Source organism: Manis pentadactyla, chromosome 18 (genome assembly GCF_030020395.1).
Source record: "Manis pentadactyla isolate mManPen7 chromosome 18, mManPen7.hap1, whole genome shotgun sequence".
Classification (NCBI taxonomy): Eukaryota; Metazoa; Chordata; class Mammalia; order Pholidota; family Manidae; genus Manis; species Manis pentadactyla.
This window is the reverse complement of record NC_080036.1, coordinates 19881874-19903857: the sequence shown is the minus strand read 5'-3', so window position 1 is coordinate 19903857 and position 21984 is coordinate 19881874. Positions and strand designations below refer to the sequence as shown.

The 21984-nt window shown below is 50.8% G+C and overlaps 1 protein-coding gene across 5 annotated transcripts; it reads left to right on the top strand.

The window, feature by feature from the left end:
• Positions 1–2270: 2270 nt before the first annotated feature.
• On the top strand, positions 2271–15058 carry NR2F2 (nuclear receptor subfamily 2 group F member 2). 5 transcript variants are annotated; one of them, XM_036878627.2, is made up of 3 exons: positions 2271–3061; positions 10713–11240; positions 13945–15058. In XM_036878627.2, the coding sequence occupies exons 1-3, from the start codon at positions 3019–3021 to the stop codon at positions 14217–14219; spliced, it is 846 nt and encodes a 281-aa protein (XP_036734522.1). In that variant the 5' UTR covers positions 2271–3018; the 3' UTR covers positions 14220–15058. The 5 variants fall into 5 exon arrangements, with proteins under 5 accessions (XP_036734522.1, XP_036734518.1, XP_036734523.1 ...); XM_036878623.2 differs by lacking the exon at positions 2271–3061 and adding an exon at positions 7233–9144; XM_036878628.2 differs by lacking the exon at positions 2271–3061 and adding an exon at positions 9194–9218.
• Positions 15059–21984: the final 6926 nt, after the last annotated feature.

Genomic DNA, 21984 nt, shown 5'->3' with positions numbered 1-21984 from the left:
CCAGAGGTCTGTGGCCGAGGCAGTAAGAGTGTTGGCGACCCCGGGGCTCCCGGCCTCCCCGCCGGCGCACACTCTTGCCTTACTGCAGGGCCGTGCCCTGGACCTAGACACTGCGCAGTGGACCCGACCTGAAGTGGGTCGTAGCCGGCCCTCGCCCCCTCCTACGGAACCCACCACCTCGGATGGCTACGGGGTGCAAGCAGGAGGTTTGAGGGCTACTAAGCCCCTGGGCTTCACCGCCCCCTTCGACCCCGAGACGAGGATGGAGAAGAGTCCAACACTGTCGCCCACCTGTTAGCCGGCCTGCTCCCCTCTCACCTGGCGCCCGGGCCTCTGCAATTCTCCAGGGCCCAGGCAGGAAGGTGAGCGACCTCGCTGTGCCCGCGGACCCCTCCCCAACGCTAGCGCCCTCTCCTTTGTCCTTCACGTGATTCTCTAAACCGCCCTATCCACAGACTATATCTTTATACTAATGCATACTTAATTGGTCCGTCTTGACTGTCCACATAAAACAATTTAATTAGGGTGCTTTCTTGCTTTGGAGTGCAAAGAAAAAAATCTGCCCAGTGCTTATTGTATTTAGCACCAATACAGGCAGAAAATGTAGCACAAGTTTTTGGTTGAAAGAGCACCTCTGTGACCATTGAAGGGCGTTGATCCGAAAAGACAGAAAGGACAAGTAAAATCGATTTGAAGCGACCCTCTCTGTCCCTTTCACACCATTCAGAAACTCCATTCCTTCTAAAACAAAGACCAGCGCCTTGGGAATTCTCAGGAAAAAAGAGGAGTCCAGTCCCACAAGCCTACCGCACTTTTAAAATTTCCTCAATGTTGCCCTTAAAACCTGCTCCCGGTTCTGTGCCCCCCCCCCCCGCAAGCGTGTTTCACAAGCACCCCCTCCGAAGCGTCAGGCAGTAGGGCTGACAACCCACTCCTCCACTCGCTGGGCCTTCTCGCCAGGCCAAAGCAGACTTTTAGGGTTAGTGCAGCCCTCACCTTTGACCCCCAAGATCCGAGTGGCTGCCACACAACAGAGCGAGAAGCTACAATTCAGGGCAAAGTTAAAAGAAACCAAAACAATACTTCTCACTCCCAAACCCGGAGAAATCAGTTGTGGTTCCGCTGCCTGAACCACCTTCCCCAATAACCACCTCCACCCTCAACTTTTTCATCTCTTCTTCTGCAGTGCACTGCTCTAGCCACTCTGAAGGAGAGGACTTTAGTTCTCAGGCTGCGTCGCTGGGTTGCGGGTGAGTTGTCCTCCATTAGGAACCCGAATACCAGGTTGTCCGACAGGCACCCAGGCTGGGGAAGGCAGTCATTGATCAGACCTGGCAGAGAAGGGAGGAGGGAGAGGAGGGCAGGGGAGGGGAGGAGAGAGGTTGGGCTGTGATCACCTTCACCTGCCCTGAGCCTGGCCCCCCCCCGTTCAACTATCCCTCGACCTTCTGCTGGGGTTACAGGGGGCGGGGGCGAAAGGGAGGAGGCACCCCCGAGTTACACAAGTGGCCTCCTTCTATGCAGAATGAGTTCACCACCTCCCCAGAGGAACCTCACCATCTATCCACTCCATATAACTGATGAGACAAACCGCAAGGAAAAACTTCTGTAGCCCATATTTATGGTATTAATGAATAGTTAAAAAAAGATTTACACTTCTTATGATCAATATTCTGAGTTATTTCGCTCAAAGTATATAATTACAGTGTCTTCAGAGTTTTCATCATTGTTTGAGGTGGCAAAACCATTTGTAATTTTCATTAGCCAGTAAACATGTAATTAACATTCAGCACTGTGTTTAACTTAATTCCTGTTTAAGACAAGGACAAGAAGCAGCCGAAGAGAGTTAGTTCCATTTGTCAAGTCTGACATACATCTTACCATAACAGTTTCCTAAAATAAAAGATCCGTGTTTCCCCATTATTCTTCTCTTAAAACAAAACAAAAAAATCCATTAGTTAAAACTATATTAAACTGCAAGAGGCAGCATAGTTTATTCTCAATTTTCTCTAGTTACTGTATTCCTGCGTCCTTTATTCATGTTGGGAGGTGGATGAAGGGAGGGGTTGAATTAAGCATTCATTATCTGAAGACCTGAAATGGGGAACCCCTCCCCCCAAAAGAAATAGGTTTCCTCTTCAGGAAAGTTCTAGAAAGGGGAATAGACAGCGGGGGACACAAGTCCGCAGTGAAGGGGGAAAATCACTTGGGGGGATTTAAGTTAAAAGTAGAAAATGAAGATTGCAATGGATTCCTAGTAAAAATGTTGCCCTCCTGTTTCAAGTCCTATCTTTGATCCAGGGAAAGGGGAGCCTGTGTGCCAGTCTGCCAGCCTGCCGCTTTTTCCCCCTCCTCTCCCACCTCTGTGGGTTTTTTTTTTTCCAACTTGCTTTAGGATTAGCCTCCATCCCTCTCGACCCCAAATAGTGGAATTTGGCGGTGCCTCGGGTCGCCCTGCTCTGCAGTATCGCCTATAGTTGTTGGCGGTTTTCTGCTGAGGCTGAACCGTTTGCTCCAGCCTCCGACTAAACTCATTAAGTTGGGAGATTTTTTTCAATTGGACGGGTGTTTTTAAAGTCTCGTCTTTCCAGTCCCAAACAAGGTGTAACAACGCACTCTTCCTTCTAAGGAATGAGATGAGAGACAAGGATCACTCCAGACATCTCCTACCTACGGTTTGGGGTTTTTTTTCTTAAAGGCGAGGCTTGCATTCCTCAGCAGCTATGTACAAAGCTCCCTGAAACCTCGTCTCTGTAAAGTTAGCGTGCTGGGTTTTCCAAGGCTGAGAGCGCCTAATACATGGGGAAGCACTTCCTTGAGGTGGAAGATCTCTCCCTTCACCTTTCCTCTTTTTCCCTGCAGGCTAGTGCCTACTTTTTATCAGTTTGCACAATCGCTTAGATAAACACCGAGGAGGAGATTCTCTTTAATTATCAAAGACACATCTTTTCAGGGGGCCAACAAAGCGTTTATTTCACCCGCCAAACTAAAGGAGAGTTATTCCAGTTTAGAAGGAAGATGCAAGCTGTTTGGGACCTTGAACAAGGCAAATATGGTTTTGGTATGTTTACTTACAGTATTTTTTTTCTCTCTCTCTTTCCTTTCTCACTTTTCTCCTTGTGCTGTGTGGGGCTGGGAATGACTTGGGGCTTTTCAAAAAATCGGTTTGCTAACGTGTGTGAAATGCCTAGGACTGTGGTTTAAGGGATTCGGGAAGGGGCAACAGTCAATTCAATGCATTGCCATATTTTATTACATGTGTGTGATAGGATAGGTGGTGGAGGGAGGAGAGAGGGGAAAATACAATTGCAAAGCTGCCAAAATATGATTAAACCTAAGCGTAAAGACTGCGGTGCCTCCCTTCTCCTCGTCCTGTCTTCTCAAACTCATTTCCTTCGATAGAGCAAACTAAAAACCAGTCCTTATTAAGCGTGTTTTTCCAAGCAAGGACGACTCGGTTTTCTAGCAAACGAGCTGCTAGGCTTGCATTAAGTATCAGAATTTTCTATTCGATTTGCCTCTGCGCTTCATTTTGCAACCTTGTGCAACTGACAGCCAGCCAGGCAGGGAGAGAGAAACGCTCTGCCGGGCGCCTCGGCCGCGGCTCGGGGAGGCGAGCGCTCGGCTAATCTAGGAGAATCGCGACGAGCAGGGTACTCACCATCGGGCGGGGTGGTGCAGCTGGCGTGCGATTTCAGGCAAACGTTTACCTTTTTGCTGTCTATTGCAACCGCGTCGGGCTGACTTATGAAGCAATTCTGTGCTCTGTCCAGAACGTTCAAGGAACGGTGCCTCATTTTTTAAAAGCCAGCGAGAGAGACGACAGAGACAGAGAAAGAAAAAGAGAGGAGGGGGTGAGGGGGATGCACATAAACCCAGTTCAGGGGAAAAAAAGAGAGAGAGAGAGAGAGAAAGAAAGAAAAATCATCACCTCTCTGCCAGTGACTCGAGAAGTGCAGAGGTGGCGAGATCCGAGTCCGGTCCGACCAAGCCAGAGCCAATTAATTTTAAATCCTGGAGAATTATTCAGATTAAAATGTACAGAAGTTTCCATCTCCAATGCCTACGTGAACCCAAAGTCGTTCCCCTTTAAGAGCTCCTTTTCTTTTAAAGTTGAATTTAGGCAGCGAGGACTCTTACACTAGGGGGCAGACAGATACTGTACTTGCTCCAATCTTAAGCAATTTTTTCCCTCCCAGCATATGCTCTGATTTAGCACTGTAAATTTTTCAGAGGACCCAACTCTGACAGCCCCTGGTGATTTTCAAAGTACCACAAGCCAGTGGTTAAAAATTGCATTGACTTGGAAGTTCAGAGGGACACAATGGAAGCCCCTTTGCCTATTCATGGAGCTCCAGTGTGGTGGAAGAGAAAAACACACACGGACTAGATTGAGGGAAAGGAAGAATTCAATGAATCCTGGTGGACAGAACTGGTTTCTACTGAGTTCAGAGTTAAACTCGCCATTTGCTGGGGTCTGTATTCATATTGTGATTTAATCTGTAGAGAATTACAGCCATCAGGCCACTTTCTGCAAGAAAATCATATTCCTGGGTGGGTTTTCTTTTCTTTTGCTTCTTTTTTTTCAGAGTAAAACAAATGTTTTTCCAACTTTCTCCGGTCAAATTAAAGCTTGCCATCCTTCTCATTAAAATAAATTTACATCTGCAATGAAAGACTGGGCTGATTTTTAAAAATAATAACATTGATATTTATATTTTAGTCTTAGAGCCCTTTTATCCAAGGAAAATGAGCATCCCTGAAGAAGACATTTTAAAATATTTTTCTCTTTTTTCTCAGTCTGCAGTCCTCCCTCTTTTATGCAGTAAAATTAACTACAAATGACAAGGTCTCTCTCTCCTCTTTTTTTTTGCTTTTTAATAGCATCCCATAATTGAATGAGTCCTAAAATACAGAGTGAAACATCTCTGACTTCATGGCAGCCGTGTGGTCAAGTGCCTTAGCGGGCTCCAGTTCTGTAGGAAATGATTGGGAAATTCTTCATTTTAAATCTGAAGTCATCAGAGTGTACTTCAAATACCAAAAATCTCTAAGTAGACTTAGGAAGCTCTTCTTCCTCAAAATTTTTCCCACTGCATGTCTGTAAAAGGTGATCTTGCTATGGAAGTGTCTGCACTGAAGAGGCAAGATTAAGATTTCTCTACAATCAATTATTCTCATCTTCTATTAAATTGAGATGAGAATGCCCATTAGATTTCCTGTCTCAACCCATCCCCACCACATCTCTGCTGAGTTTGCCCCTAATCTACTGACATTTATAGCATTAGGCAATTCCTTGTATCATAAAGGTTGAAAGAAAAAAAAAACCTTCTCTTAAGTGATTTCTTTTCCATCTTTCTTGTCCTCTTTGGGAGAAAGTTATATTGTGTCTCTAATCAACCTGAAATTCTCAGCTTGGCTTTGCTCTGTAGCAATCTCATTACACACCAGGTTTTTGATAGTTTAGTGTCCACTATAGGTTTTTTTTTTTACAACTTTCAAACAATCCCAGCACCTGCAGCTTTAGTGAAATATGTGATTTCAGCAGAGTAAGGTTTCAGAAATGAAGCGTAAAGAGTATTTTTCCTTCCCTAAAAACTAGCCCATATCTGCCTACATCTTTGGTTGGTCCCTACCTTATATTCTGCCTGTTGAAAGGGTATTGGACACTAAATGCAATCTACATATGTGAATTATATGTACAATTTACTATTTTTAACTCTTCCATTTTGTCAGTTTTTTGAACTATCAAAGATGCTTTCCTGTGGCCATTAATTTACTTTTATATGTTCATGTTTTCCTGAAGCTCAGCGTGTTTTGTGTAAATATTTTAATTGTTCCTAAACCTGGTTGGCTTACCAGTTTAGTTTTTTCTTGGTGCAAAGTATGTGTGATAGAGTCACAGTTTTGTTCTAGAAATGTTGAATAATCATACTCCATTATAAACTTGTCATAATCAAACAGGTTACTGCGTTGGAATATAGTGTGTTCTGGGAGGCAATTCTAGATGTTTGGTGATTAAAACCAAGTGGCCTGGAATTCAGAGAGACAGCCCTGTTGATAATTTTAGCATATTGAGCAGAATGGCATAGGCTGTGAAGTTGTTCTTATTACCATGAATCTCTCGAGGTAGAATGTGACTTGTGTGTGGTTCTTGTGACTTGTACTTGGTATTATTCCCAATTTGGGGCAGAATCTCTGGGTGTGTTTTAATGACTATATGAATGCTTAAGAGGAACTTGAGGAACAATGAAGTCCGTACTCAACTGTTCTATGACCTATAAGCATAGTCGCTGAAGTCTTTGTCTGTGTACATTGATAAATGTGCAACTGATTCCATGTGCGCTTACATGTTTGTTGAGAGGGTATGCACTGGGGAGGCTGGGAGGCTGCCTCCACTTGTCCATCAGTGGGAAGACGGGTCTTGTCACCTCTTACCACGACTGGTGTGTGGCAGGACGTTGACTTGTGAGTTAGCTACCACTAACGAGAGAGTATAAAGTTGGGGAAAATTGATTTTAATTGCGTCATGACAATGAGATGAGGTCTACTTCTGCTTCTCAGCATCCGAGATGCTTTATTTGAGCAATTAAAATGTCAGGTCACATACCTGTGAAATGTTAACCCTACAAGGAAAAGACAGACAATGAATGGCTTTTTTCCTCTAAAAAAGAAAAAAAAAGGAGCCACCTAACCAAGCAAATTCTCAGTTGATTAAGACAAGAGTCTACCATCACCCTGATTTGACCAAATCTTTCGTTTGGAAAACGCCTGCAAGCTCGGTTCGCGGTACCTTCCCACCCCCACCCACTACCCCTATGCAAAGAAACCGCAGAACTTTTCTCTTTCTGTGGCATTGTGGGCACAAAGATGAGCCGGGCGTCCCGGGTGGAGCGCGAGCGGCGGATTTCGTGGCATTGCCAAGTTGCGAGAGGCGAAGTCCTCGACTCCATCCGAAGCCTCTTGCGGAGCCTTTAAGAGGCGTTGTACGCGCCGCGCTCCTCTCCCCGCTGGGGCGGAAACCTCGGGTGCTGGATGCGGGGAGAGCGGGGGCCGCCAGCCTGCTGCAGCCACGGGCCCATCCCCCGTTCGCCGGCGGCAGCGTCGCGGCCGCCCCTTCCCCGCCCCCCTGCGCCCCCCGCGCGCCCCGCGCCCCGGCCGCGACGCCGCTCGCGCTAGGACCGGGCTGAGCCCGCGGCCGCCATGGCGGGGCCGCCGCGCTCCGGCCAATGACGGCGAGGGGGCGGCGCGCGCGCGCCTGGCCAGGCCAACCCCGGCTGCTGCCTTATAAGGCGCGCCGTCGCCATGGCAACGTGCGCTAAGTTGCAGCAGTCGTGTCAAAGTTCACTATATAGAGAGCTCAGTGAGCTGATCGCGGAGCAGCCACTTCTGCCAGCCCCGGCGCCTATAAATCGCATTCCCTCCCGCGCCCCCCTTTTTAGCATATTTGATCACTTTGATTCTCTGTTCTTTTCTCTCCGCGGTGTGTGTGTGCGTGCGCGCGTGTGTGTTTTCTTCTCCTCCTCCTCGTCTGCCCGAGTTGCCTCCTTTCTCCGGGTGTCTTGCTGCCTTTTTTCCCTTCTTTCATTCTTTCTCTCCGTCTTTCTCTACCCCCTCTGCGCACGAAGGATGTGCTTCTAGGTGGTGATCTGCCCTCCTCTCTCTCTTTTATCATTTCTCCCCCGCCGCCGGCGAGCTGACTCTTTCCCTATGTGTGTGAGGCGGCGGCGGCAGCAGCGGCTCCGGCGGCGGCAGCAGCGGCTCCAGCGGCTTCAGCGGCGGCGGCGGCGCTAGACGCGGCGGCTCCGGGCCCGACCCGGCGGCTCCGGCGGCGGCGGCGGCCCGCAGGGAGCGGCGAGCGGCCTCCATCCGGCGAAACCGGGCGGCGGCGGCCGGAGCGAGCGAGGCGCGCGCCGGGCGCCCGCGGCAGGCGGCGGCGGCGGCCCAGCGCCAGGACGACGCCGCGCAGCGCCCGACGCGGACCACGTTCATGCTGATTCCCCCGGACCCGGGCAGCGCTCCGGCCACTTCGCGGGCCGCCGGCCTCCGCCCCGGCCTGGCCGGCTCCCTGGGCGCGCCCGCCACCGGCGCCTCGGCTCTCCCAGCCCTCCTGGTTTCGATGGCTTTCCTGAATGGCTGACTGTGGGCTGCGCTGGACTTGGCCCCCGGACAGTCGCCTCTCCTCTTCTGCCTCCTCCTCCGCCTCCTCGTCCAACTCCTCGGCACCGCAGGTCTGAGCGCGACAGACAGAGAGAGAGAGAGAGGGAGGGAGAGAGGGAGAGCGAGCGAGATCTTCGGAGAGATTTTTGTTTTGCCTTCTACTTCTGTCTTGAAGCCAGACAATCGACTTGCCGCTCGCCCTGCCCTCCCTCCCTCTCTACGTTCCGCTCCCACTCGCTCTCCCCGGCCCCTTCCCCTCCCCTCCGGGCGGAAAGCCCCCGAAACCAACAAAGCTGAGCCGAGGGAAACAAACAAAACAAACACACCGGGCCAGACCAGCCATCGACAAAACTTTGCAAAAGCAGAAACAAAAAAGGAAAACCTAACCAACCTCAACCAAGCAGCCCCCGAGCCACCTGGGGCGCCCTCCCGCGCCCTCTCGCACCCTCGCACACACAAAAGGCGGCGCGCCGGAGCCCGAGACCCGGGAGCCGCCGCCGCCCGCAGCCAAGGGAGCAGGAAGTCCGGACGCGGCCCCCATAGATATGGCAATGGTAGTCAGCACGTGGCGCGACCCCCAGGACGAGGTGCCCGGCTCACAGGGCAGCCAGGCCTCGCAGGCGCCGCCCGTGCCCGGGCCGCCGCCCGGAGCCCCACACACGCCCCAGACGCCCGGCCAGGGGGGCCCGGCCAGCACGCCGGCGCAGACGGCGGCCGGCGGCCAGGGCGGCCCCGGCGGCCCGGGCGGCGACAAGCAGCCGCAGCAGCACATCGAGTGCGTGGTGTGCGGCGACAAGTCGAGCGGCAAACACTACGGGCAGTTCACGTGCGAGGGCTGCAAGAGCTTCTTCAAGCGCAGCGTGCGGAGGAACCTGAGCTACACGTGTCGCGCCAACCGGAACTGTCCCATCGACCAGCACCACCGCAACCAGTGCCAGTACTGCCGCCTCAAAAAGTGCCTCAAAGTAGGCATGAGACGGGAAGGTATCGGCCTCTCCTTTCTTCCCCCCTCGCCTGGGGTCCCGGGGCCCTGGGTGCGGTTGGCTAGCCTGCTCTGGGTAAGGACCTGAAGCCCCAAGCTCTTCTCTTCGCATTGCCGCTGACCAGGGCTTTCAAATTAGGGAAGCACGTTCTGCACTGGAACTCAGACCCCCCAATTCTGCATGCTTTGGCCGACTGATTGCCTGCTCCACTTTTTCTTCGGGCTGTTTCATTATCTTTGCGTTGATAGCGAGTTCATTCGAGTTTCCCTTTCTGCAGGGGATGGGGTGGTGGTGATGGTGGTTTTAAAGCCTGCGTTACTCCTCTGTCTTCTCTCAGTTTTTCTCTCTCCTTGTTTTTCCTGCATGTTCAACATATGTCCCTCCTCCCTACACCCTCCCCAGCCCCCACCTTCTGGAAAAAAAAAAAAAGCCGACCTGAGATTGTACTTTTGTACAGGAGGTTCAAATTACAAATGGCAATTTTATGCACTTCGCCGTATTAACGCTGCCGCCCGGGCAGCGCTCATGTGACCCTCTGTGGATTAACATTCTGCTAAAAAAAAAAAAAATACCTCTGTTTTCTTTTTTCCTTTCACTTTTGAAAGGAGGAGAGCGCGATAGGGAGTAGGGAAAGGGTGGGCGAGGGGCCCGGGGCGGCTGCTTTCGCTCTGCGCGAGTTGGGTCTTTGTGATATAAAATTCGCCGAGCGCCGCGAGCCGGGCTCGGCCAATGGCGCGCTCCGCGTCGGCGCGGGCTCCGGGTTGGGGCGAGCGAATGCCGGGGGTTCTTTGTGTTTCTGCGAGAGCGACTCTCCCGATCCGGCGTCAGATAACAGCCCGGGCCCGGGCCTCGCCGGCTCTCGCCGGCCCTCTCGGGCCCTACCCGGCTGCGCCGGCGCCGGCCGCCTGCTGCCCGCCTCTCCCCGGCTGCCTCCCGCCTCGGCCGGCCTCTCTCTCCGCCCTCTCCCTCCGTCTCTCCCCTCCGAGCACACCGATGAGTCAGCCGGCCGCCAGACCGCGGCTCTCCGCGCGTCCCTCGCCGGGGCTTCCCCGCCGGGCCGGGGCCGGGGCTGCAGGGGCTGGGGGAGACTCGTTCGGGGTGGCCTCGGGCCGTCTGGGGTGAACCCGTGTCTTTGGCGAAGGCGTCTCACCCTCCCCCCCAGCCTCGCCCCTCCCGCTCTCGCTCCTCCAATCAATAAGAAATATCAGCTGTTTAGCAGTAAAGAAGAAAGATGCCCCCAGAATGCTACATCCCGCCCACTGCGCCGGGACCCCGAGGCAAAGTGGCCAATTCTGGGTTCTGGGCGGTCCAGCCCCAAGCGGGCCTCGGAGGCAAGTGTGCCGCCCTGGCCGCCAGAGCTTGCCTGGGTGGCGGTCTGAGAGGAGTCCCGGCATCCTGGGGACTCCCAGGTCGGTGGCCCTGGCGCGCTTGTGAGAGGGGCAGGCCTGCCTGTTCTTGCGCGGCGCGGGGTCTGGGTCAGATGGGGGTCTGGTTGGGGCAGCCCCTGCTCTGGGAGCTGGGGAGCAAGGCTGGTCATTAACTGCGGACTGTCTCCTTTCCTCCCCGCAGCCGTGCAGAGGGGCAGAATGCCGCCCACCCAGCCAACCCACGGGCAGTTTGCGCTGACCAACGGGGACCCCCTCAACTGCCACTCGTACCTGTCCGGATATATTTCTCTGCTGCTGCGCGCGGAACCCTATCCCACGTCGCGCTTCGGCAGCCAGTGCATGCAGCCCAACAACATCATGGGCATCGAGAACATTTGCGAACTGGCCGCGCGGATGCTCTTCAGCGCCGTCGAGTGGGCCCGGAACATCCCCTTCTTCCCTGACCTGCAGATCACCGACCAGGTGGCCCTGCTTCGCCTCACCTGGAGCGAGCTGTTCGTGCTGAACGCGGCACAGTGCTCCATGCCCCTCCACGTCGCCCCGCTCCTGGCCGCCGCCGGCCTACACGCCTCGCCAATGTCCGCCGACCGGGTGGTCGCCTTTATGGACCACATACGGATCTTCCAAGAGCAAGTGGAGAAGCTCAAAGCGCTGCACGTCGACTCTGCCGAGTACAGCTGCCTCAAGGCCATAGTCCTGTTCACCTCAGGTAGGAAGGAGCGCTGCCCTCTCATGTTCAAAGGCGCCTAGCCCAGAATTAGGGGCCAGAGAGTTTGGTAGCCCCCATAGTGAGCCCAGCCTTTCCCTTGAAAAACCGAACTGTTGAGTGCAACTAGGAGTAGGAACTTTGTATAGCTGCTGGGCCCCACCAGGTCTGCTCTGGGGAGGAGAGTGGAAAGCTGGCTGTTGGGGGGATGTTTCAGACACAGACTCTCAAAATGGGCCATGGGGTATAGCTTCTCAGACCACTTCTCCTCCTGCCAAACTGAGACACATGCCCCTGCTCCCTCTGTTATCCCAGGTCCTCTGGGCCAGCTGCGTCTGTGGAATTTCCTCTGCCCCATGGCTCTCTGGGTCCCCCTGAATGAGCCTCCAGGAGATGCCCCTGGGTGCTGGAGCAGCCCTGGCATCACCCTTGCAAGGAAAAGTTTGCCCGAGAACCCAGTAGGAGGTGGGGCTCTGGGCAGATGTAACCTGGGGGCCTCGGTTTTCAAAATCATATCCTTATTACAACCACGCAGACTGCCAGGAGAAGGCAAAAACTGTCAGGAAGGGGCAAGAGGAAGAAAGGGGCCATCGTGGCTCTTCATAGTGTTCGTAGGGGGCCGAAGTCTCTGGCCTCTAGCTTCCTTCTCCCAGGCAAACACTTAAAGGCAATTTTCAAACAACCCAAAGTGTATGCCAACTTGGACTGTATATAAATGTTGCGGGAGATATAAAACCGTCATTGACTGCATTGCGAAATCTAATTAGTTTGCATGTAGTTTAACCTGAGTGAGTAATAGACCTAATATTAATTAACTCTTGAGGCCAAATGATTTTTGAAGGTGTCTGGCTTTACACTTTGGGCCACACCTGAGCCTTTTGGCTGCCTTCGGGTTGAGTTCAGCACAGCCCAGGTGGGTGTAAATCACTCCCTCCACATTCTGGTTCTGAGTTGTCAGCTGATTCCTTTGTCACGGCTGAGAGGGGAAAGGGGTTCCCAATTCAGAATAATGAACATTTGGAAGTTGGCAGGGCTTGGAACCTAGTCACCCACTGCAGTTTGTTCAGCTTGTAATCAGGACACTAGGAGAAGTGTGTAGGTCATGTGGCAGACAAAAAAATCCAGTTTCTTATTGTTTGAAGAAAATCACCAAGATATTAGGTGAATCTATTGCAGGTTCTGAATCTTTAATCCACTGTCTCATACACACTGCTGCTTTCCACATAAAATCCCCCACAGCCACCCCAAATTCTACCTTCCAGAGTCCTTAGGTAATCAATTAAAGGGCAGTGTCGGGGCAAGGAAGAGCTCTATGCAGAGGCTTGGATCTGGATTATTCTTCTCTGGGGACCTGTCATAACTAGAGCATTTGCCAGATGCAAATGTACAGGCAGGCTACTCCCCTACCCCACAGCCACCTTCAGCCCAGTATACAGCACAACACCCAACCCACGTTCCCAGAAGATGGGGGTGATTGTTAATTTCTTAATATCATTGTTAGCTCTTAGATTTACCCTTGGTCTTTCAAGGAAAGAAATGCCTGATATTGTCGTAACAGTTTAATTTATTACTATTTGCAAAATGTAGAGGCCTGTGTGAAGAATGCAAATTGCCTCACAAAGAGATAAAGGTTCTTGTTATCTGATTCAGTGGGAGACACAGAGTACTGATACAGAGGGATAGAATCCTATGCAAACAGATCCTTTAAGTCCTGACCACAGACACCTATGCATTCTGTAGACATGCAGAGTCCTAAGGTACACACATGAGGTGATTGCATGTTCTGGTTTTTGGGATGGAGGTGGTGGTGGCTGTTTTCAAGTATCTGTTTTAAGGATTCACAATATGCATGTGTTAGCCCCGTCTTGTCTGGGGAGTCCCAAAAGGTCAGGTCACAACCTGCACCGCCTTCACTGAGAAGCCTTTCATTTCAAAGGCACTTATTGTATTTTCACGTATCCAAAAAAGAAGTGTTTTCCTGAAGATAACGGGGAGGGGAGTTCTTTTTTGCAGGGACCTCGGTTTAAAAAAATTAAAGAGGGGGTGGGTAGGAGAAAAGGGACAGAGAAGAAAAGGGGGGAAAAGAAACAGCTCAAATGAACAGAGAGATCACAGTTTGCATGGCTGCCCTTCAATAGGCTAAACTGACAAGATCAGTTTTAAAGGGCCACTTAAATCAGTTTCAAAGACTGGAGAAAAATGAGTCGCCCTCTTTGGGGAGAATCTGAGGCTGGGTCGAGGACGCCATTACTTGGGGCTGGGCCAGGTTGTAGCCCCCCCCCTTCCACTATATAATTATAAGCCAAACTATTATTTACAGAGAAGAAGGGGGAGGAGCACTGGCAGTTTTGGTTTCATCTGTTTGTCTGTTTACTGCCTTGAACCAGATTCACCCAATGCACTTTGCTTGGGCCTCTCAGTGACCAAACCTCAGGACTGGGACAGTGAAAGGCTGCAAAGCACTGAGCTGTATTTTATTTTAAAGCAAATACCCCAGGACCATCTCATGCTCTCCCTGTCCAACTCCCCGCACCCCCCTCACCCAAGTTTTCAGGACGGAGGCATTTGTTCCAACTCCAGTTGGGGCAGTTTGACAGAGCACTGTACACACACCTCACGTGACCCATTTCAAACCTCTTAATCTGATGACTGAATTCTTCTTCTTCTTCTTCTTCTTCTTTTTTTTTTTTTTTTAACTTTCTTCCAGATGCCTGTGGTCTTTCTGATGTAGCCCATGTGGAAAGCTTGCAGGAAAAGTCCCAGTGTGCTTTGGAAGAATACGTTAGGAGCCAGTACCCCAACCAACCAACACGATTCGGAAAGCTTTTGCTTCGCCTCCCTTCCCTCCGCACGGTCTCCTCCTCAGTCATAGAGCAATTGTTTTTCGTCCGTTTGGTAGGTAAAACCCCCATCGAAACCCTCATCCGGGATATGTTACTGTCCGGCAGCAGTTTTAACTGGCCGTATATGGCAATTCAATAAATAAATAAATCAAAATAAGAAGGGGGAGTGAAACAGAGAGAAAAGGCAAGAGACTGGTTTGTTTGCTTAAATTCCTTCTGTTAAGAAAGGATATAAAAGGATGTTACAAGTTTGCTAAAAGAAGAGAGGGGAAGAATTTAATGGACTGTGAATTTAAAAAAAAAGACTGTCAAATGAACTTTTACAGAATGCATTAAAAAAAACTCCTGTGTCGGTCAGAACAACTTGCTACTTATCATTTTTGTATAAAAAAAGAAATTAGTCTTTTTCTTTTTTGGTAAATTTTTGAAAAATATTGCTAAAAGTGCATTTAAGGAGATTGGGAGAAAATTAGCAGAATGGAGAAAGTAAGTCTTTTTTTTTTTTTCCAAATTATTAATTGTCCTGTGTCTATGTACCTCTAGCTGTTCTTTTTTGTACTTTTCTGGTTCCAAACCAGTTTATTCTGTGGTTCTATAATAAGTTTTGATATAATCTTGGCTTCTTAAAAACTGTGTATCCTTAAAATATATGTTCTGCAAGAATTAAAACTGAGTCCATGAAAATATCATAGGAAGACATAAAACTTTAAAAGGCAACTCAAAGATGATGGAAACGCACTTACAAGTGGTTACCAAAATTTTAGGTGATGTTGAGCACTCTAATTTGAGAACTGAAGGAACCACATACAATACTTAACTTCCCCTACCCTGCCCCCTGCCCCAAAGATCCATGACAAACCTAGCTTTTTAAAAATATTTTAAGAAAGAGAATGAACTGTGGAATTTATTGGCAGCCAAGGAATGTGTCCAAGACACATGCTGAGGTTTTGAATAAAAAGTGAACTTTTGTAATTTGAATTGGGTCCCGCTTAGTTCTTGAATTGTTATGAAAATCCTATATCTGTTTGTATATTTGCAAACCCTTTGTATTATAATTGTTGATATTTTCCCTTTTTAAAAAATACCATTGAAATCAGCATGACAAAATAACACTGTTGGCACTTATAGGTAACGTGATTGATTCAGTATCTTAGAGTTTACAGTTTGTGTTTTTAAAAAACTGAAGGTTTTTTTTTAAGTGCAACATTTCTGTATACTGTAAAAGTTATAATAACTGAACTGTTTGGTCGAGTCTTTGTGTGTTATATTCCAAGGAAAATTGAAAGTATTCAGAAATTAAAATATTATTTGATATCTGAAACCTGTTTGGCTGTCCCCACTCACTGTCTTGCCTTCGAGAAGAGCCCCTGTGAGCTCTCCCTGAGCCGGGCTAGGGGGCTCTATTTGTTTGTTCAAAGGTGGACTAGTGTATTTGCCTGTTTAATTTGGGTGTGTGTGTCGGGGAAGCTGAAGTTAATGGTTTATCTATGGTTTAGGAAGTGCCATACTGATATTAGTAAACCACCCCCATTCAACCTAATCCTTCTTTTAATTAAAAATGGATTTTCCAGGAGAAAAAAAAAAGGCCCTTATATTTGTCACACTTAAGTGCCTGCTTAGGGAAGGTATTGTGAAAAGTATTAGAAATCTTGAGATCAGTATCTATTTTATGATCAGGAAAAAAATACTGTTTTGTACATTTCTGACAGTTAAGCAGAAGACGGTTCCAGCAAGCTAATCACAGCATTGTAAATAGAGGGCTGTTGTTTGCAATGAGTTTTTCCTGAAGTAGGTGTGATTTTTTAAAAAATATTCTGTGGTGGTTCTCATCTAGTGTGGTTGTTGAGAGGATTTCGAATTCAGTGACATAGCTTATAGCGCTGAAGGGTCTGTTTTTACTGTATATATGACAACTTGCTTTTGGCCTGCCTTTCCCCTCCCCCACTTTGTGTTCATTCTGAGAGCATGATCATAGGTCAAGGGAATCTTTTCCATTGGAGTTATGTACATAAGACCACATCGACATCTTGACATTTAAGATTGTGTAGATACAATCTGTACTGCTCTTGGGATCCTTTGTCCTTAGAAGCCAAATTAAGAAAAAGAAGAGAAAGGAAAAAAGATAGAAGGAAGGAAGGAAACTTTGCAGGGTGTGCTGATTTTGAAGTAGTAACTACTTTGTTTTGGAATCCTTTTCTCCCCCCGTCTTTCTCTTTTCCTGGTTTGGAGGAAACTCAGTGTATGGGAGCCTGCAATTTTGTGCTTATTGAGCCTTTCCAGCACCCACTCCCCACCATACTTCATTATGTTGTGGCTTAAATTTAAAAGGGGGTTGGGTAGGGGAGGTAAAAGAAATAGGATCATTTTGTAAAGTGTATTAAACTTCGATACAGTTCCAGTCAATATATGTAGACCAGAAAAAATCTGATTTGTGCATTTGAGCAGAGTTCATCTGACCCTCAGCCTCTTTCTGTAGATATATACATACACAAAAATAAGTATGTTTTTAAGGCAGAATGTCGCTGACCTTTAGAACGAGGTTTTGTCGGTTATTTTCTGCTATTGCAAGTGCTATCCATGTGAGTGTGTGAAGTTTCCTAATAAGTAAAACACAGGCCCTTTTCCTTGTTTTGTGTTAGTTTATTGTAAACAGCCATTTGTTGTAAATTATTATTGGCATTAAATTATAATTTATGATTTTCAAAGCAAAAGACAGTCCCTGTTTTATTGTGCTTTAAGCATGTGTTCTAGACGTTGGAAATCTCTCTCATTCTAGGTTTCACCAGTGAGCTTGGGGTCTGCGAGGCAGAAAAACAGGACCTCAAATTTTTCAAACAGTTAAAACAAAACCCCTTGTATATGTTTAGAGTGGCCGGAGGAGGATCTGTTTAGAGTCTTGAGTTTGGTTTAAGTTTATTGCATTTAAAGAAAGTTTTTCTTTTCACGCTGAGTTAGAACAAAAGATCTTTGCTGCGACTGAATTGGACAAAAGACGAGGGCTGGGACCCAGCGAGTGTGTTCTGTGTGAAATTGACGAGATCTTTAAAAAAGCTGCTAAACATGGCGACTCTTTCCCTTTAAGTGTCTCTTTTTCCTTGCTGTTTTTTTTTTTTTTTCCTCCATCTGATCTGAGCTCGCTTTATTTCTTTTCCCAGCCCGCTCCCCCTCCTCCTCTTTGCGCTCGGGGGGTGTGAGAGCCCAGTTAGACGCGAAATGCAACAATAGTCCGAGGGGAGAGAGAGAGAGAGAGAGGCGATAGCTGCTTCTCGCCACTTTCAAACAAACCTGGGGGCAGACCGAGCCGGGGGCATCACAGCCCCTCCGCGCGGCGCGCGGCCGCCAGCCTCGGCCTTTCCCCAGGAGTTCTCCCGGGCCGCGAGGGGCTGGGGCTCAGAATTAGCGGCGATGTCCGGGGCCGTTCCGCGGAGACGCTGGGGTGGCATCCGGCCGGCTGGGGGGACGGGGGCCCGGAGTTGGCAGCAGCTGCAAGAAAGTGCCTGCCCCCCGCCCCCGCCCCCGCTTACGTGCGGCGGAATTCCGCCTGCGCCCCCGGAACGTCCGGGGTGACGGGCGCGCGGAGCTGCGCTCCCGGCCTGGCCCGGAGTGGCGGCAGGCGGGGGCGGGGGCGGCCGGGGGCGCGCGAGCGTGTGAAACTGCCTCGCAGCTCGCGGTGGACTTGGTCCTGCGAGCGGAGCCAACATGGCGTCTCCCACTGCGCCGCGAGCGCCGGGCTGCCAGGCACGGCAGGGCCGGGTAATCGAAAACACATTGGTTCCCAAAAAGCAAAAAGGCGGTGGGTGGGTGCGGGGGGCGGCTGGAGGCCAGTCCATCTGCAGGCAGAAAACCCTCTTTCAAACTCTTGTTGGCGAGCGAGTGCGGTCCTCGATTATCCTGTAATTAAAGCAGCAGAATTCCTAGGGAAAATACTGGTAACGCAGTAGCCCTTCCCCCGTCGCCCCCACCCCCACTGCCCACCCCTTGACGATCCGGAGAGTTTAGTTCCTGTCTTCCCTCCCAGCAAGAACCAACTTAGAAAAAAGTCTGTATCCTCCAAAGATCTCGAATGTTGGAATGGTCTGGGGGAGGGGGAGAGACTGGTATTTGCAGACCTGGGTCAGTTCTCGCGCTCATTAAGGCAGGGGCTGCGCCGGGGTTTGCGCGGGCCGGGCCGCGCTGGGGGTGGAGGCCGGGCCTCGAACCCTCCGGACGTGGGCAGAACTTGCTGCTCGCATGTCAAACTTGTGCGAAAGGCGGCTCTCTGGGTGGAGGGCTGACTGGGGGCGTGCAGGGGCCGAGGGGCGGGGGCGAGTGGTCGCAGGCCCTAGAGATGTGGGAGGTGGTATGGACGGCGCCCGACAGGAGCGCTCCTACAGCGGAGGATCCCTTTTTCTAATAGGTTTGAGCACGGGCAAGGCCGGCCGTGGGGCCGACCTGGCCTCCCAGAGAGGTCCTTGCAAGGGCCTCTCGAGAGAGACTGGATTGGCCCGGGCTGAACTCTCAGCCAACAGGGGAATCGGCCCCTTCGTCCAATTCCAGCCCCTGCTCGGGCCTGGAGACCCCTACCCTGAGCCGCCTGGGAGGGGAGCGAGGTACCCTCTGAATTCCGAGTCTCGTCAAGATTTATTGAAGTTGGGTTTTTAAAACGTGCTTCAGATGATTTTTCCCATTTTCTCAGATTTCAAAGGCTCCCTGCAGTGCGGCTGCCTAATTAATGGTGAAATTCAACTAAATCTAATTATGCAGTAATTTTAAAGCAGTTAGTGCTGGGCGTTGGTTTGTAATAGGACCCCAGTTTTTTAAAGTTTGCTTACTGTGTTGGTTTAGGGGAAAGCCATCTTTTGTATGGCAAAGAAAGACAGGGAAATAGTTTTGCGGCGTGAACCGGGGGGTGGAAAACCGCCCCCACCCCCACTTGCATCTCCATCCCCGTTTCTATCTCCTTCCCTTTCTCTCTTACATTTTTTTCTCTTCCCAGCTCACGCTCAAAAGCCAAGCGAGGTGCTAACCCAACGAGGAGATGGGTTTCACAGCCAAAGGGGAAAGGGAGAATTTTTCATAAGACGACACAAAGGGGCTTGGTATCTGCCCTCCTGGGGTGCATCTGTAAATGCCCCAAAACAGGGAAGAGACTCTCATCTTCTGTAACAGAGAACAGATTTCCTTACCTTCACATCCATTGTCATTACGGCGAAAAGCTGACTCTTGGAGTAATAAACCTTATCGTCCTTCTGATAACACACTTGTAATAAGTTAGCGTCCTATTCAAAGTGAATTGTAAAACTGCCTCATTTAATATGGCATCTGTGTCATTGAAACTTTTATTATTATTATTTTTTCCCTTGCGTCTCTCAGGCCTGGCTTTGGGACGAGCGCCGAGGTGCCTCTGGGGCGGGCACAGGTGGAGAAAGGTGTGCGGGATGGGCTGCCTAGATTCAGCCTCTGGATCTTAGTCTGGGGTGAGAGACCCCTGAGGCAGAGAGGGCTTGGGGGTGATGCTGTGTCCCCCTTTCCATGCCCCGAAGCGGCCCCCTCGAAATGACGTTCCTTGAAAGAAACATGCTTGTGATTAGCTAAGCAAACACATCTGCTTTCGGAGTTGGGCCCTCGTTAATTAGCTGAACAAAGGGCCGTTTTGCTTTTTACCTTTTGCTGGGGGAGAGTGTGTTATTTCAGGAGTGTCGCGGGCCCTCCTCTTTTCAATTGCAGCCACGACGTTAATTTTATTGGGATTACTGATGGGAAATGAGGTGGCGCAGGCTTCCGAGAGGAAAAGCTTGATCATTACCCCCTTTGGAACTATATTTTTCCACCCAACCTCCTGCTCGCGAGGAGGGGGTGGGGGGCGAACTGCGCGGCAAGTTCGGAGCAATTGGAATCAGGCTCGCGGTAGGCTGATCTCGGGTGACAGAGCGTGTGTTGAAGCTGAACTCTATAATTTGCGCTTCTGTTCCTTTATTAGCCCTGGACAACGAACTAATGAGCTTTGGCCCAGCACAGTGTCACTTGTATTTATTTTCTTATGGCAACTTTGAGATAGCGGAAGTGTTCCTTACCAATATCCATGGAGGGCCCGGAGTCCTGCCCGCTGCTGGCCTGACCTGGGTCGGTGGCTGCGTCCCCAGGGAAATGAGGATGAGGGAGCGCCCATAGTTGACTGAGCCCAGGGACTGGGCCTGTAGGTGAGTTCCTGGGGCGCTCAGGAAAGCATTAGGCCCTTTAGAGGCCCAGACATTCTTGCAGGCCCAGCTCCCTAAGGCTGCGGTCGAGGGGCCCAGGGCAAGCCCAGAGGCAAGTCCCCAGACACGAGAGGGTCGGAGGTGGAAAGGTGGTGTGGCGCCGGGCAGGGAGGCATCCAAGGCAGAGCATGTCAGGCCAAGGGACCCTCGGAGCAAGCTGGGTTATCCTGCCCCGTGGTCACGGGGTCTGTCTGCTTTGTGCGGAGTGAGGCCTGGCTGAGCTCTTCGGCTAACTGTCTTGGGGGGGTGTGGGGCAGAGAGGATGCCTTAAAGGAGCTCTTGGGGTCCTGAAGTGCAGGGGCGCCCTTCCTTCTCTCCCTGTTTGGCAGGTCCAGAGTCTCACTCAGAGAGGCCTGAAATAAAGTAAAGGACTAGTGGGGGGTGGGGACACAGGGGGCAGTGGAGGCAGCTCGGATGTCCCTTGTGCCCTGGCAGAGAGAATATGAGCTCCCCCACGCCTACTTGTTTGTGTTGGGGGGGGAGAGGGAGTGTTGGTACAAGGGCAGGGGAAACCCGGAGATCTTTGAGGCGAGCAGGGACTTCTCCGTTCCCGAGCGGAGACTTCCCGCGGCTCTGGCCTTACTCCCCGCCCAGGCAGCCCTGGCTAATAGCGCGCAGGCTCTGTACCCCCCGCCTGCCCCATTTCTCCTAGTCTCTCCTCGCTCCATCCCTCTGCCTTACTACCCTCTCCCCACCTCTTCCTTCCTTCCTTCCTGCAAATGGGTGTTAGCGTGGGTCTTTCTGTTCTGTCTATAACTAGGATGTAATCACGCGCCCCATGCCTCTCTCTAAAAGCATTTAATAAATGTCTATTAAAGCGCTACAAATGTAAGATGAATTTAGTGGCGCGGCTGCCTCCCTGAATCCGAAAGGTAATGATGGATTTATCAACGGGGATTCGCCTTCAGCACAGCGAGGGAGGTTTACTCAGCAAATATGTCGGCAAGCACCCACCCAAATACAATCATTTGATCCCCCTGCTGGCGCTAGCCGCTTCACCCCTTCTGCCTTCCGCCTGGCTGGCCTGAGTCGCCGAAGGCCAGTAGGACCAGAGGGACGTCGTCCCTCTCTTGGCCTGTTGCCCCCTCCTCTGTCTCCTTCGCCTGGCCTGCTGGTCTCTTGGCGGGCGGGGCGCCCTGGCACGTAGGTCTGGACGTGGGGAGCTGGTGATGGCAGTGCTAGAACACATGAAGTGTGGGGTATCTTGGCTTTGCCCGGAGCCATCAGTGGGCACCCTTAGCCCCTCTTAGTCTTGAAGGGGTAGCAGTTGTTCCTGAGTCTGCGGGTGAGCGCTTGAGTACTCTGGCTTTGACAAAACCTTAGGTCGTGGGATATTGCTGGGCTTCATTTCAGGAAAGGTGGCTCAAGGAAAGATGCTCCGGGCCCCCAGGCCCTAGAAGCGGCCCGAATGTACCCAGAGCGGGTGCCTTGCGTGCCTTCTCTGGGCTCCCTGGACCCCAGCATGCCAGAACAGTGGCGGCTGTTATTCAAGGTTAGGGTGGTACCTCCAAGGCAGGCAAAACTTAGCAAGTCTCTTTCCCCAAAGAGGTCCAGCTTCTCTCCCACCTGCTCGCCCAGAACCCACCCGGCCATTTTAAAGTTTTTGTGGCTGTGGAATTTTAGAATTTGGTTTGGACTGTGATCGTTAACGCACAAACCCCAGTGACC